At 39.1% G+C, this 16997-nt stretch overlaps 1 protein-coding gene across 2 annotated transcripts in view; it reads right to left on the bottom strand.

The window, feature by feature from the left end:
- Positions 1 to 16997, bottom strand: part of PLPP1 (phospholipid phosphatase 1) — a 112101-nt gene that overhangs the window by 42597 nt on the left and 52507 nt on the right. Inside the window, exons 2-3 of one of the 2 annotated variants that reach the window (XM_010386476.2) lie at positions 9392 to 9543; positions 1735 to 2015 (exon numbers count right to left, since the gene is read on the bottom strand). In XM_010386476.2, the coding sequence (XP_010384778.1) occupies positions 1735 to 2015; positions 9392 to 9543 (433 nt within the window). The remainder of the gene's footprint in view (positions 1 to 1734; positions 2016 to 9391; positions 9544 to 16997) is intronic. The other variant, XM_010386475.2, reaches the window with a different exon arrangement.

Here is a 16997-nt window from a genome sequence, read left to right as displayed (position 1 = left end):
GAAGCCCAAGGTAGGTGGATCACCTAAGGTCAGGAGTTTGAGAACAGCCTGGAAAACATGGTAAAACCCCATCTCTACTAAAAATACAAAAATTAGCAAGACATGGTGGCGCGTGCCTGTAGTCCCAGCTACTCAGGAGGCTGAGGCAGGACAATCACTTGAACCTGGGAGGCAGAGGCTGCAGTGAGCCGAGATGGTGCCACTACACTCCAGCCTGGGTGACAGAGCAAGACTCCGTCTCAAAAAAAAAAAAAAAAAAAAAAAAAAAAAATTGAAGCTACTAGCAGGCCCACGTTGCTTATAAGAAAACCAACAAAGACAATGAACTATCTGGAAATCGTATCTAAAAAAATCAAACAAAGATGTTTTACCCAAGAAAGTATTTGTACTTTGAACAATTAAAGGAAAGTAAACTTAATATATAAAAAGGCTGACAATTTTGAAACTTGAGATGAGGAGTTGGCTCTGCTACTAATTAGTGGCTTTACTTAGTGTTCTTAGTCCTCTATTTTTACCTCATCTATAAATTTAAAAAGTTGGATCTTCTGAGTTCTAAACATTCTATTTCATTCATGTCGAATGGTGCCCCAGCATGCAGAAAGGAGCCCAAAAAGGGTGTTATAAGATGGCAACCTGATGAGCTAGAGCTGTCACAATCTGAACCAAGTTACCTTATTTAAAAAAAAAAAATCTGGCCAGGCGCGGTGGCTCAAGCCTGTAATCCTAGCACTTTGGGAGGCCGAGACGGGAGGATCACGAGGTCAGGAGATCAAGACCATCCTGGCTAACACGGTGAAACCCCGTCTCTACTACAAAATATAAAAAACGAGCCAGGCGTGGTGGCGGGCGCCTGTAGTCCCAGCTACTCGGGAGGCTGAGGCAGGAGAATGGCGTGAACCCGGGAGGCAGAGCTTGCAGTGAGCTGAGATCCGGCCACTGCACTCCAGTCTGGGAGACAGAGCGAGACTCCGTCTCAAAAAAAAAAAAAAAAAAAAAAAAAAAATCTAAAAAATAATAATAATCTAAGAATACTAAGATCTAGCAGAGCTTCATAAATAATGGTGGGACTAGATCAGGGTTCAGCAAACTATGAACCCTGGGGCAGTTGCTGTTTTTGTAAAGTTTATTGGAACATAGCCACATTATTCATTTAAGTATTGTCTATGGCTGCTTTCTTGCTATTAACAAGCAGAGTTCCATAGTTGTGAAAGAGACTATATGGCCCACAGAGCCTAAAATATTTACTATTGGCTGGGTGTGGTGGCTCATGCCTGCAACCCCAGCACTTTGGGAGGCCAAGGTGGAAGGATCACTTGAGCCCAGGAGTTTGACACTAGCCTGGGCAACATAGTGAGACCTAGTTTCTACAAAATAATAATATAAAAATGTAAAAAAAAAAAAAAATATATATATATATATATATATATATATTTGCTATCTGGCATCTTAAGAAAAAGTTTGCTGACTCTAAACGATCTATAAGGTTCATTTAACATTCTTATATGCTGGCGATGAAAGAAAGAACTGCAGTAAAATACTCTTAAATGGAAGACAGCAATAAAAAAGGAATAAGGCATGAAGAGAGAGAACAATTCAAACAAGATCAAAATTTACCTCCCAGTGATAACACTAACTTCTCCTTTTAAGCCAGTGCATGGTTTATCTTCCAGTCACTGAAACCTTCTATTCCAAGAATATACAAGATTAAACAAGCATTAGCGATTTAACACTCACCTGCCTTCCTTAACTTTTTCTGCATTCCCTCGACATATGTAGTTTTCAATGTAACCATCGCTGCAGTTGATTTTTGACCAATCTGGATCACAAACATCCAAGAAGTGAGGCCGCAATCTGCCTATTGAATACTTGGCAATGTCAGTCAGGGACTGACTAGCAGCTGCACCAAATAAAAAGGTTCCAATGGCTTTGTAAATAGTGGCTATGTAGTTATTCCTGATAAAGGAATTTGAGTGCAAAAGGTTACAGTAAACAGACAGGGTTTCTCCAAGAATCATCTGAAAAAGAAACAGAAAAATAACATGTTAAAGTAGCAAGCAGGCACTTTAAACAAAACGAAACATAGTGGGAAAGAAGGAAATGGTAAATCACAAAAAGATCTTTGTTTTAAAAACTGTCCCAGCCCCTTTTTTCTTTACAATGGAGAGTCAACTTCGGATATCCAATTCTAAACCACAAAAAAGGTGTCGTATCAATGGTGAACATTATTTACAAAGCCATGGCTGGACCAAAAACATATCATTGCTTACCTAAAATAACAAGATCGTATTTTTTTTCTTGTATTCAAATAAACAGAGCTTTAAAAAGTAGACAGAGATATATCCTGGAGGACAAAAACTATGGCTTGTCCAAAAAACAAACTTCTGGCTGGGCGTGGTGGCTCATGCCTGTAATCCCAGCACTTTGGGAGCCCAAGGCAGGTGGATCACCCGAAGTCGGAGTTCGAGACCAGCCTGGCCAACATGGTAAACCCTGTCTCTACAAAAATTACAAAAAAACAGCCAGGCATGGAAGAAGGTGCCTGTAATCCCAGCTACTTGGGAGGCTAAGGCAAGAGAATCGCTTGAACCTGGGAGGCGGAGCTTGCAGCGAGCCGAGATTGTGCCATTGCACTCCAGCTTGGCAACAAGAGCAAGACTCCATCTCGATAAATACATACATACATACATACATACATACATACATACATACATACATACTTCCCCAATCAGAAACTCCTGTGTATAAGTACTTTTATCTGACAGAGTCTTCATTTTTCTCAAATATTCCTTTGAATCAAAGACATCCATCATATTAAAAAGGGTAAAATCATTTCAGGGAGGATTGCTAGAGGATACAGAGGGCAGGGATTTAGCTAACAGGATATACCAGTCCTGCCTTCCAGGTGACCTCTGCTGGAGGCCCAAGGGGTGGGACGGGACTCTTAGTCACTAATTTAAAAGTATAAAAAGGTTTCTGATGTTTTACAAGTTAACAAACCAGTATCCTGAGAATTCAAAGAATACTGAATGGCAGCATTATAAATAGTAACATTTGCTATTAAAAAAGACAGTAAGGCTCTAGATACCTGAGACCAAAATAAACAGCTAAGGCCAGGCACTGTGGCTCAACTCCTGTAATCCCAGCACTTTGGGAGGCAGAGGCGGGTGAATCATTTGAGGTCAGGAGTTCCACACCAGCCTAGCCAATATGGTGAAACCCCGTTATCTACTAAAAATACCAAAAATTAGCCAGGAGTGGTGGCAGGTGCCTATAATCCCCAGCTACTTGGGAGACTGAGGCGGGAGAATCGCTTGAACCCGGGAGGTGGAGGCTGCAGTGAGATGCGATGGTGCCACTGCACTCCAGCCTCGGCGCGACACGGCAAGACTCCATCTCAAAAAATAATAATTAAAAACAACAACAACAACAACAAAAAACCACTTAAACACAGAATAGTCTGAACAGTGGGTTTGCCAATCTGTGTGGAGAGAATATAAGTAGCAAAGCTTGACTTGAAATACATTACTAGTTTCTCTGCTTCACCTTAAATTTATATAAACAATTTTACAAAGCATTCAAATATTTCCATTTAATGAGGATCAACCGTCTTCAGGGTAAGTCTTACCATAAGTAAAATAAATGGTTGCTTCCTGAAAGGGATTTCAAGAATCTGATACCTAAAATCCTTTCCTTATTCTGGCTCAATGACTCCTACAGTTCCATAATTAGAATGTTATAACTTTGACAATGAGACTCTGAACTCTACAAGGTAAGGAGGATTTCTTAATTGCTGAACAGAAACCTCCTATCACCAGAGTGACCTAAACAAAGTAGGTGGTCAATAAATTTTAGTGGAAGGTACTGCCTTGGGTAAACAGCAAATGCCCTTAGTTTACACATTAAGCCCCATAAAAATACAGTTCTAATTATAGTCCTTAATGTGAATGAATTAATCAGATTCTTTTCTGAGAACAGGTCACAGGAGAGGAAAACTATACGTACTTCCAGGAATGCCATTCCTTTACAATTTTGCTTAGGGTTATCTCTGACTGCCAACAGAAGAGCCCTTTCCATTTCAGTATACATTGCCTCCTTAGGCCAGGAAGGGGTCCCAGTATTTCCTCACAGATTAGTAGCCAGAAAGAACTTATCTAACATGTCATTTTGGAATTAATCTTTGGTTCTTGAAAACATATCAAGTATATTAATCAACCACAGTTTTAGCAGTTGAAACTTCCACATCTCAGGTATCAGCTGTTCTTCCACATCTCAGCTATCAGCTGGCACTCAACTATTTTCCAAAAGCAGGTAGTATGTTTTGTGAGTCTTCCTAGTCATAATCATCATAGTTTATGGCCACCCAAATCCTGGCTCTTGCCAGTGATGACAGAAAATGAGTTTGCTAGGAATATTCAGAATACTGGGCAAGATTAAAAGCTGATCTTCAGAAGCAGTGTAAGCTGAAACTTAACCATTAATACTGGGAATGCAGGGAAGTCTCTAAAGCCAGCAAATGCTAGGTTAACTTACATCACTGAGAGAAGCAGACAATAGAGGAGTTCTAAATTAATTCTTCTGAATTAAATGCAGAGATGCGTCTGCCCATTTGATCCACACAAGATAGCCATATTCTTTTGTTTCATTTCAATTCCTTATCCTCACCTTTGAGCCATTTATGCCAATTCTTAACCTTTCATGAAGTCAACAGCTAAGCCAAGTGTGGCCTAATCCTAAAACTGAGATTATTTATAATACATTATTTACTTAGATTCTAGGATATGATAAATTATCAAAGAAATAAAAATAATGTTTGGAGGAGTAAAACAATACTTCTGAAGTTCAAAGCTAATAATTATCTAAATCAGAGTGATTCAACCTTTTTAAACCTGTCTCCTATAGTATTCTCTTACCATCCCCTTTAAATCTCCATCAACCAAGATAGTTTTATGTTTCTACACTGTCTCTATGATTTTGTGTCTTTCATTCAGGGCCCATCTTCCCAAAAGAACAGTCTAAAATCAATGGCACATCTCCACATCTTCTCCCTCCTAAATATCTCTAACCACTTCCATTTCCTTTATTCTACTGATTTTTTCACAAAGGACAAAATTGTCTCATCAGATCAAACAGATTTTCTTTCTTTTTTTTTTTTTTTGAGACGGAGTCTTGCTGTTGCCCAGGCTAGAGTGCAGTGGCACAATCTCGGCTCACTGCAACCTCTGCCTCCCAGGTTCAAGCGATTCTCCTGATCCAGCCTCCTGTGTAGCTGGGATTACAGGTGTCCACCACTGCGCCCAGCTATTTTTTGTCTTTTTAGTAGAGAAGAGGTTTCACCATCTTGACCAGGCTGGCCTTGAACTCCTGACTTTGTGATCCACCCACCTCGGCCTCCCAAAGTGCTGGGATTACAGGAGAGAGCCACTGCGCCCAGCCAGATCAAACAGATTTTTATCAACTCTCACTTACTTTAACTTCTCAGTATATTTGACTTCACTGACCACTTCCTCCTTATTGAAATTATCCCATGTCTTCCGAGAAACTATAATAATCCTGGTTCTCTACCGGCCAGGTTCCCTCAATCACTCATTTATTAATGAATCATTTGCAACTCATGTCAAGGCCCTGGTGTGCAGTCTTAATCATGGCGATTTTTTTAAATAAATGATTTACTTTCTAGTAAACAAAGTTAAATGTATACAAGTCTAACTGAGCATTGCCTGAAAGAGGCTGAGTTAATGAATAAAATAGAATTATGTTAATTTAGCACATAAGGCTGGGCATGATGGCTTACACCTATAATCCCAGAACTTCGGGATGTTGAGGCAGGAGGGTTGCTTGAACCCAGGAGTTTGAGACATAAGCCTGCGCAACACAGAGAGATCGTATCTCTTAAAAAAAAAATGTAATTAGCCGGTTGTGGTGGTGCACGCCTGTGGTCCCAGCTCCTCAAGTGGCTGAAGCGGGAGGATCACTTAAGCCCAGGAGTTCGAGGCTGCAGTGAGCTCTGATCACACCACTGCACTCCAAGCCTGGGTGACAGAGAAAGAGTCTGTCAATCAATTAATCAAAACATACATACATAAAACCACTGCCCTAAGCAGTGTTTGTTTTCAGTGATACTGTAGAGATGAATAACAGTACGTTTAAACAATCTGTTCTTTTTAAAGCAGTCTGTACTCAACTATTAATTTACTTGCCATTTTATTAAATGTAAAGATAACTTTCTCACAGGTTATGTTGAGAGAGTAAAGAATAGGCCGGGCGCAGTGGCTCACACTTGTAATCCCACACTTTGGGAGGCTGAGGCGGGTGGATCATGAGGTCAGGAGCTCAAGACCATCCTGGCCAACATAGTGAAACCCCATCTTTACTAAAAATACAAAAATCAGCTGGGTGTGGTGGCGGGCACCTGTAATCCCAGCCACTTGGGAGGCTGAGGCAAGAGAATCACTTGAACCCAGGAGTCAGAGTTTGCAGTGAGCCAAGATCGCGCCACTGCACTCCAGCCCAGGCAACACAGCGAGACTCTGTCTCAAAAAAAAGAAAGAAAGAAAAGAAAAGAAATAGCAAAGAATTCCAAGTTAATGAAATACAATTCATGAGTTTTTGCTAACTAAGCATTTTGTCAAGCCCTGTATAGGCCGTGCACATCAACACAGTGCCCAGGAATCAGTGGCCTGTTCTACTGCAGCCCTCCAGGCTAGAGCAAATTCCTGTAGTTCTGCTTGCATGGCATCCTTTTTACTGAGACCAAAAAAAAACGCAGAATTGAAAGACAGGTCTATTTCTAGTACTGTTTATTTGAATATTTGAATCCTGTCTGAAATTGGCTATTTGCAACTAAAAGTCATACTAAAAATGTCATATTTAATTGCTTAGCAATCACTCAGAAACATATACACTTTTTTAAAAAAGACCCTACTCCTTCCTTAATGGAAGAATTATAGACTTGGCTTTCTTTTAGCAGTAAAAATTCAGTGTAAAAATTTGTCTAGATTAAAAGAATACCTGATTTCTTAAAACTTCCCCGTACTTCGGGAGAGTCACCAACATTACTGTGTAATTACTCTACAGTTTTCTTCATACAGTTTCATTCAGGCACCTAGAACATGCTGGGCTCCATGCCAGGCGGTGAGGACACGAAGATGAACAAGATATCATCTCTGCTTTCAAGGAGCTCACAGTCTTATAAAACAAATATCTGTATAGCAAAGGTTTTGTTTTATTAATTATGTACCACAAATTACAAGTTAACTTTCAGTGCTAATAAAGTATTATGATCATTCTTAAGACATTTCTAAATTAAGAAGTTTTTCTTTTTTTAAAATAAACTCCAAAAACAGACGTGATATACATGCTGTCATCTTTGGCCTATCTCCTGGATACAACTATATATATTTTTTAATTAAAAAAAAAAAAAAATCTGTGTGTGTGTGTGTGTGTGTGTGTGTGTTTGAGAGAGGGTCTCCCTCTGTTGCCCAAGCTGAAATGCCGTGGTGCAATCATGGTTCACTGCAGCCTCAACTTCCTGAGCTCAAGGGATCCTCCTGCTTCAGCCTTTTGAGTAGCTGGGACTACAGGCTCCTGCCCACCCTGCCTGGCCTTTTTTTTTTTTGAAGCGGGGGTGAGTGGGGGGGTAGATATAGGCAGGGGTCTTGCTATGCTACCCAGGTTGGTCTCATACTTTGGGGCTCAAGTGATCCTCCCGACTTGGCCTCCCAAATGCTGGGATTAAAGGCATAAGCCACCACATCCAGCATATTTTCTGGTTTTTTGTTTTTTTTTTTTTCCAGACGGAGTCTCATCGTGTCACCCAGGCTGGAGTACAATGGTGCAATCTCGGCTCACTGCAACCTCCGCCTCCTAGGTTCAAGTGATTCTCCTGCCTCAGCCTCCTGAATAGCTGGGATTACAGGTGTGTGTCACCACACCCAGCTAATTTTTGTATTTTTAGTAGAGGTGGGGTTTCACCAGGTTGACCAGGCTGGTCTCGCACTCCTGACCTCAGGTGATCCGCCCGCCTCGCCTCCCAAAGTGCTGGGATTACAGGCGTGAGTCACCGCACCCAGCCTTCTGCTTTTAACTAACATAAATCTTGTTTCTAAAGTCACAAGCTATGGTGAGCAGAGCTATGCAGTGGAAGCATGCTGGACACATAAAATTACAAGTTATGGAGCACAAAACTGTTAAGTTACAGAATTTTAGTCGAGATTATAAAAATCATGTAGTCCTATCAATAGTCTTATTTCTAGACACATTCTTTAAGCATTTCTACCTGAAATACTGGAAAACAACAGTTACTATTTTAGTTTAAGACTCAGTCTTGCATTCAGTACCAGTAAAAATTCTTTCATATTTACTACTAATCATATATAGAACTATAGCTTTTCTCTCCTGTGTATATTATCTAAAAATTATTTAAAGTAAGCATGCATTATATAAAGTTTTAACATCACTTAGCAATTTTTCTTTTCTAGAACTCAGTATAGAGGGAGAGTCAAAAACAGTAGGTACAGCCGGGCACGGTGGCTCAAGCCTGTAATCCCAGCACTTTGGGAGGCCGAGACGGGTGGATCACGAGGTCAGGAGATCGAGACCATCCTGGCTAACACGGTGAAACCCCGTCTCTACTAAAAAATACAAAAAACTAGCCGGGCGAGGTGGCGGGCATCTGTAGTCCCAGCTACTCGGGAGGCTGAGGCGGGAGAATGGCGTAAACCCGGGAGGCGGAGCTTGCAGTGAGCTGAGATTCGGCCACTGCACTCCAGCCTGGGCGACAGAGCGAGACTCTGTCTCAAAAAAAAAAAAAAAAAAAAAAACAGTAGGTACATACACACGGATACAATAAATTATAAAACGATATGCTATGTATAAAGTATGCTAGAATCATATTGCTATAACATTCAACTATGATCACAAGATTATTAAAACAATAACAAATTAGAGTTCTAACAATCACAGTGACATGGAAAAGATTAGCATAAAATCTATACATATCCAGCAAGGTTCTTTTCATTTTTTTTTTTTTCTGTTTTTTTTTAAGATGGGATGTTGAAGTGTTGTCTGGGATGGAGTATAACGGCTATTCACAGATGTGATCACTACATACTATAGTCTTCAACTGGGAGACTCAAGCAATCCTCCAGCCTCAGCCTCTTGAGTAGCTGGGACTACAGGCATGTCACCGTGCCTGGCTCTTATAATTATACACTGTTATTTTTTGACTCCACTTAAAATAGCTGAGATTATCTTGATCAAATAAACCATCAATTAAAGGTTAAAAAAGCACACATTGTTTTTGGAGGGTTATACATTTAAGCATTAAAAGAATAACAGAAAATTAAGCCAAGTGCCCAATAGTTATAAACTTGGAAAAGTGGATTTAACTTACAACGATAATACTGAATGGAATGATTATTCCACCTAATAACGCATAAGGTATGGTGTCTTCTTTGTAAGGGTACTTGATGGACTCATCATTACAGAATACTCCTCGTTGGAAGGGGGTATGCCTTGAAGTAAGAATTGCAAAAGGCAATCCAGCTAGCAAAAGGGAATAAATGAAGATATCATTAAAAAAGAAATACCAAAACTAATTAATGTCAATAATTATCCCAGAGACTCTGTTTAAAAATGCATTTGCCATGAAAATAAGTGAGAGCACATGTAAAAAAGGAAATGCAGCAATGCATGCAACAGAAGTTGGAAAGATTACAGTTTTAAGATCAAGATGTTTTGTCTACAGCAAACAAAGCATTCAAATCCTCTATTAACCAATTTAACAAAGAGTTATCTTTCTTTTGTTTCTGTCCAAACACACTAAACGGATTTTGGGAAAATCTCTTCTCACGTTCTTGTTGTCATTTAATTGCCAGGTTTCTAACACTATTTCAAAACCAATTTTTCATGGGCTTTGCTTCCAAAAAGAAAACATTTTAGCATTCCACATTTGGATAGGTCATTGTCACTGGCTAAGCTATCAGAGTATCTAAATAAAACTTTTATCCACTCATTTCTGTATTGTCTATAGCAGGCTGAAAGCTGCTATTAAAAGAGGAATCTGAACGTAAAAAGTTTTTTTTTTTTTTTTTTTTTTTTTTTGAGACAGGGTCTCATTCTGTTACCCAGGCTACAGTGCCATGGCACGATCATAGCTAAGTGTAGCCTCGATCTTCTGGGCTCAAGCTATCCTCCTGCTTCAGCTTCTCGAGCAGCTGGGACCATAGGCACGCACCACCATGCCAAGCTAGTTTTTTGTTTTGTTTTGTTTTGTTTTAATTTTTTAGTAGAGATGAGGTCCAGCTATGTTGCCCAGGCTAGTCTTGAACTCCTGAGCTCAACTGATCCTATGGCCTCAGCCTCCCAAAGTGCTGGGATTACAGATGTGAGCCATTGCACCCAGCCCTGAGCTTAGTTTCTTAAGATGATGATGGAGTCAAGCACAAAGGCACCTAACAGAGAGCGCTGTTTTTATCATCAGTGTTTTCTGTAAAGATCATGTCTTATACTCACCTCCTAAAATGCCAATTTTTTGCCTAAATGTGAACTTCAAGAATTCAATTATCCTTTACTTCACTGAACTTGACCTACTGATTAATACTACAGCATACTAACTAGTATTGTGTTGTAAGAGATGCAGGTTAGCAGAAACCCTCCACGTGAGATCTGCTTTGAGACTGACCCAGGCCTGAAAGGCTCTCTCCTTAAGTGATCCATGTCCCTGTAGTAATACCATAACCACTAAGCTAACACACTCCCTGCAGAAGTGTTGCTTCTCTGTAAAGCACCAAGACCTGATGACCGTTTGCAGTTCTCATTAACTCCACTAAGGCCCTAAAGGCTAAATGACAACCAAGCCTCTGCCACTCTGCCTGAGTGTATTTACAACATCAAATCTGTTCAATCTATTATACGAGCTAAAAAGGAGAAGCACACGAAATCACATTTCTTTCACTCTTAGCTCTTTTATTGATCTTCCTATTTTTCATTCAGACACTGAATACATGAACCAGAGCTTAGTTCTCTGTATTAGTCAATTTGCCAATAGCTGTCACCTCTTTAAAAGTCTTTACGATGCTACAAGGTTCCCAAAGCTATACTCCTAGTAATGCTATGCCTCAAAATAAAAAAAAAAAAACTAAACTAGAGCTGACCTTGCTGACACTTATACTGGCCCTCATATCCCAATTCAGACTATCCTCTGATTCACCAAATAGTTTTCATTCATAGGAGTGGGATAAAATGGCCAAGTTTTCAATACATATACCATGGTTACAATATAACTTCAAAAGAATTTGCACAAACCTTTTGCACTTATCAGCACACACTGTGGAGGTAAATACACAGGACTGTGATTTTATTATTGGTTGCCCCATACAGTAACTAAATGCTTAGCCCCCTAATCAATAACCATACTCTAACTCAAAGAGCAAATTTATCTTGTACATAAAAATAACTGTTATTTTTTTTTTCTTTTCTTTTTTTTTGAGATGGTATCTTGCTTTGTTGCTCAGGCTGGGGTGCAGTGACACAATCTCGGCTCACTGCACCCTCCACTTCTAGGACTCAAGCAATTATCCTGCCTTAGCCTCCCAAGTAGCCAGGACTACAGGCACCCGCCACTATGCCAGGCTAATTTTTGTATTTTTAATAGAGAAGGGTTCCGCCATGTTGGCCGGGCTGGTCTCAAACTCCTGACCTCAAATGATCCACCCAGCTCAGCCTCCCAAAGTGTTGAGATTATAGGCATGAGCCATAGTGTCCAGCCAAAGAACCACTAATTCAGTCTACACGAAATAATGGAAACTTTTACTGTCTACAAAGCATATTTCTGAATTGGTTGCATTTTCCAATAAACATTTCTTTCTTTTGGAATAGTATATTTAGTATAGAAATTAAATTTATGGACATGGTGGCATGTGCCTGTAGTCCCGGCTACTTGGGAGGCTGAGGCAGGAGAATCACTTGAACCCAGGAGGTGGAGGCTGCAGTGAGCTGAGACTATGCCACTGCACTCCAACCTGGGTGACACAGCGAGACTCTGTCTAAAAAAAATAAAGGAAGAAAGAAACTAAATTCACATATAATAGGATTAGAGTCCAAAACTCACTAGGCTGTGTGTCCTTATTCTCAGAGAAAACATATAGGCCCAAATACACAGGCCCAAATGTATTTAGAAATGCTATTACCATGTATGTCCATTAATATTAAGGGTTTTTTCCCCCCGACCACAAAAACCATGTTAGAAATTATTCTTAGATTTAGAAAAAAAGTTTGTGGGTATTTTTCAGGATACTAGGGGAACAAAATAAAACCACATACAAAGGATAATAGCCCATTTTAAAAAATAAAAACATTCATGTGGGCAAATACTAAGTAAACCTACTGTGCAAGGAATTCCGCTAGGTGCTACCAGGAATACAAATTGAATACGGCACAGTACGTAATTATAGCAGAGAATAAACTGAGGTTCAAAGAACTCTGAGTGTTCAAAAGAAAAGGAGAGTTGGCGATGCCTCTGAGTATGATATTCGATAAGCCAGTGGTTATGACAGTCTCCATCTCAGCAGAAGGGGTCTAGGACAGAGACAGAGATTTGGGGATATAAAGGGTCTCTAAAGTCACAGAGGTACAAAACACTGTACAGGATGTATATAAAGAGAAAAGAAGTGGAGGGTGAGGCACAGAGCAACAGTAGAGGAAGAAGAGGAGAGGAAGAAGATTCACTAAGGCAGACTTGAGTCGGGTAAGGGCAGGTCAGGAGACAGCGACCTCACCGTGGCCACATTAGAAAGAGAGGGCATTCAGGAGGTGGAGATTGGTCCACAGTGCCCAATATGGCGTCCAATGGGATTTCAATTGCCGGTCTTAGTAAAAGAGGTTTTAATAAGAAAGGGTAACACACAGACTGCAAGTTTTGGTAAGAAAATATGAGAAAATAAGCATGAATCTACCACAAATGCACACTATTCTGTTGAGAGAATCAAGAAAAGAGGTTGCCAACACCAAAAACCTTAGAAATATTTTTAAATTGATAATAAATAATAGCCAATATTTGCCATTCCTCAAATACGCCCATGAGATTTTTTTTTTTTTTTTTTTTTTTTTTTTTTTTTTTTTGAGACAGAGTTTTGCTCTTGTCACCCAGGCTGGAGTAAAATGGTGCGATCTCGGCTCACTGCAACCTCCACCTTCCGGGTTCAAGTGATTCTCCTGCCTTGGCCTCCAGAGTAGCTGAGATTACAGGTGAGCACCACCATGCCCAGCTAATTTTTTTGTATTACTAGTAGAGATGGGGTTTCACCATGTTGGCCAGGCTAGTCTCAAACTCCTGACTTCAGGTGATCCACCCGCCTCAGTCTCCCAAAGTGCTGGAATTATAGGCGTGAGCCACTATGCCCAGTCAAGATGTACTGAATCAATGCCATTACCCAATGCCATTTCATTTTCACTAACTATCTAAAAATAAACACAGACCCCTGAAAGGGGATGAAGAAAAAGACCAAACCACAGGTTGTTCACTGACCCACTTAAGGTTCAAAAAGAACAGCTCTTTCAGATTCCTGTTCTGGAAATACGGGAATTATAACAAAAACTGATTAAGTCCAAGGTGGCAAACAACATTGGGCCATGTACAAGGAAGACTGACTGAAGAAGAAGCTGAGAACAAAGCAGGTCTACAGAGGATGAAGTAGTGACTAGCCTGGTCCCTGAATGGGTGAAATGGGAAGGTAGCTGTGGTTCCCCATTGCGAAAAGGCCTCAGTGATCTTGCTGCTTGGGGTTATTAAAGCACCTTGTATCCTTTTCAACAAAGCCCAATTTTACTTGATCTAGTTAGAAAGAATTTCTACTCCTTGAAACCAAGAGAGACAAAGGAAAAACAATTACAATTTAACCATTCCTCCTACTTTGAGAGCATGTAGGTTACTTTTAATTTTTTGATTACCCTATATGATGCTATAGTTAACATTTCCGAATACAAATTCTTGTTTGCATTTCTAATTTCCTTAAGATATATATGTAAGTGGAATTGAAAGATACAAACATTAAATCCTTGATAAACTATTCCAAAAGGGTTACTGCACACCACCAACTTACTTCACCAGACAGTGTAGAAAAGTGAGCAGAAATGCAAACATTTAAATAGATACTTGATGTTAACTTTGACATTTACTAAAGATTTCAAGGCAAAACTTCGTTTATCAATTCAGTCAAAAACCCTTTTCCTTTTACCTGAAAGATTATATCTCTAAATCCCTTTCATCACTTCTCAAATGACTACCCTCATCAAACACTGTTTCTCTTATTACTTGAGCTGGCAAAATTCATTTTCACTCCTTTTTTTTAAATTGAGGTATAATTTACATACCATAAAATTAATCCAGTCTAAGTATATATATAATTCAATGGTTTTGGTAAATTTATACTGTGATGCAACATCACCACAATCTAGTTTTAGAACATTTTCATTACCCCCCAAATTCCCTTGAGCCTATGTGCATTCAATCTCTGCTCCCACTAACAAACCCAGGCAACCACTCATCTGCTATCTGTCTCTACATAAATTTGCCTTTTCTAGACAGTTCATATAAATGGAATTACACAATATGTAGTATTTTATATATGGCTTTTATCACTCAGCATAATGTTTTTGAGGTTCATCTGTGTTACAGCATGCATTTTGTTTTTATTAATGAATAGTATTCAGTTATATGTATATACCACATTTTGTTTATCCACTCACCAGTTAATGGACATTTAGATTGCTTCCAGTTTTGTGGTATTACAACTAATCCTATGAACATTCACATACAAGTGTTTTTGTAGATATGTTTTCATTTCTAATGAAAGTGGGTGGGATTGCCAGGTCATATGGTAAATTGATGCTTAACTTTTTAAGAAATTGCTAAACTGTTTTCCAAAGTGGTTGCACCCTTTTACATTCCTACATTCTGCTTTTTGATACATTCACTAGTCAGCTCATGACTCAGGTTCTCTGCATAGTAAACTCATACTCAGTCATAAACAAACACAACTTTCTATATTTTAACAGTGAATATTTATAATGGTTCAAGAGACAGTATGTGATATGGGAAATTATGGCTTCCACAAACCAAATATCACAAGAACACTTCACCATCCTTTACCAGAGACAGGAAAGGACAACATATGAACATGGTCACACCACATTTTCTTTAACTTCCTCTTGCACAAATGCTCAGGATCTTGGAACCAAAATACCAATCCTAACAGTTTTAGTAAGAAATATTGGTGGTGGAGTACCCAGCAAAACTGGGAAACTAGTGAAAAACTCTTTTACATGTGAAGGGAACTCTTCTAATATTAGGGGAAATTACAAAAATGCCTTCACAAAATAATGTTTTAAGGATCACCTATATAGCACCGTGGATATATTGTTCCTTTTTGTTGCTGAACAGTATTCCACTGTACGAATCTAAAACATACCAGATGCCCAGGAGAGAGTGGCATGCAACTTTACAGACCACAGTAGCAAATCACTAAGGGACACACTGCCTCAGGGATAACAGCAGCTGGCAACAGTCTGAGAAATCCTGACACACAGATGACAGGTACCTTGGGATTTACTGTGAGATAAGGTACCACCTCAATAGTTTGGAAGAAGAAAAGACCCCATAGGCAGACCAAAAGACCCACGTAATAGAAAGAATTGTGTCCACTTGTGAAGTATTTCAGGAAATACATTCTTCTCTTAATGCCTGAACAAGGAGAGAAGAATGTGGATGGAGGCTAGACACTTGAATAACCCAGACATATAGGCCAGACTGTCAAATAATGGAGTTATTACTATTTTGTTAATAAAATTGCTCATAAGAACTGAGAATCAGTACTTTCCACAATGCGTGGATAGGAAATGCAGCTACACATGAGAATAAGTAAACAAGAAAATAAAACTTGTTTCCAACCTAAGAAACCAATCTCCACAGTATTATATTTCTACAGTTCTAACAGGCATTTCCCTCATATTATAAGATATCTCCAAAGGGGGAAATAAAAATAAAAATATATTTTTATATAAATAAACATTTAGGGCCGGGCGCGGTGGCTCAAGCCTGTAATCCCAGCACTTTGGGAGGCTGAGACGGGCGGATCACAAGGTCAGGAGATCGAGACCATCCTGGCTAACACCGTGAAACCCCGTCTCTACTAAAAAATACAAAAAACTAGCCGGGCGAGGTGGCGAGCGCCTGTAGTCCCAGCTACTCCGGAGGCTGAGGCAGGAAAATGGCGTAAACCTGGGAGGCGGAGCTTGCAGTGAGCTGAGATCTGGCCACTGCACTCCAGCCTGGGTGATAGAGCAAGACTCCATCTCAAAAAAATAAATAAATAAATAAATAAATAAATAAATAAATAAACATTTATATTTATATAAATATATATAAACATATAAATAAATATAAAAATATATTTATATAAATATAAAATATATATTTATATATTTTGTATTTATATAGACATATATTTTATATTTATATAAATATATATTATAAAAATATATATTTTCCCCTTGGGTGCTATCTTATATATATCACATATATATGTATAGTATACACACATACACACACACATATCTCCAGTCAGGATACACATTCAATATAAGTCTCCTTCCCCCTCTCACTCCCCAAAAAACTGTTTTAATGAGGTAAGAGATGACTTGGAAATATGGTCAGTTTCCACAGAGTCAAGCTGAATTTTCATGGTAGTAGTCATAATCAAACATAAACAACAATCTTATTCTATTTCACATTTTGCAGTTTTTCATAAAATTTTCTACCTCAATTTATTAAACACCTATTACATGCCACTAAGGTTACAATCGTGAGCAATACAGACCATCCCTACTCTAGTGAAGATTATTGTCTTACTGCCTATAGAGGTGAAAATAAGAAATGGCAGCACAGCACCTATGTTCCCATGAAAACAAGGGAGAAATGACAAACAAATGTGAGCAACAGA

The sequence above is a fragment of the Rhinopithecus roxellana genome, chromosome 3 (assembly GCF_007565055.1).
Source record: "Rhinopithecus roxellana isolate Shanxi Qingling chromosome 3, ASM756505v1, whole genome shotgun sequence".
NCBI classification, from domain to species: domain Eukaryota; kingdom Metazoa; phylum Chordata; class Mammalia; order Primates; family Cercopithecidae; genus Rhinopithecus; species Rhinopithecus roxellana.
Note: the sequence above shows the minus strand (reverse complement) of the source record. Positions and strands in the feature narration are given on the sequence as shown.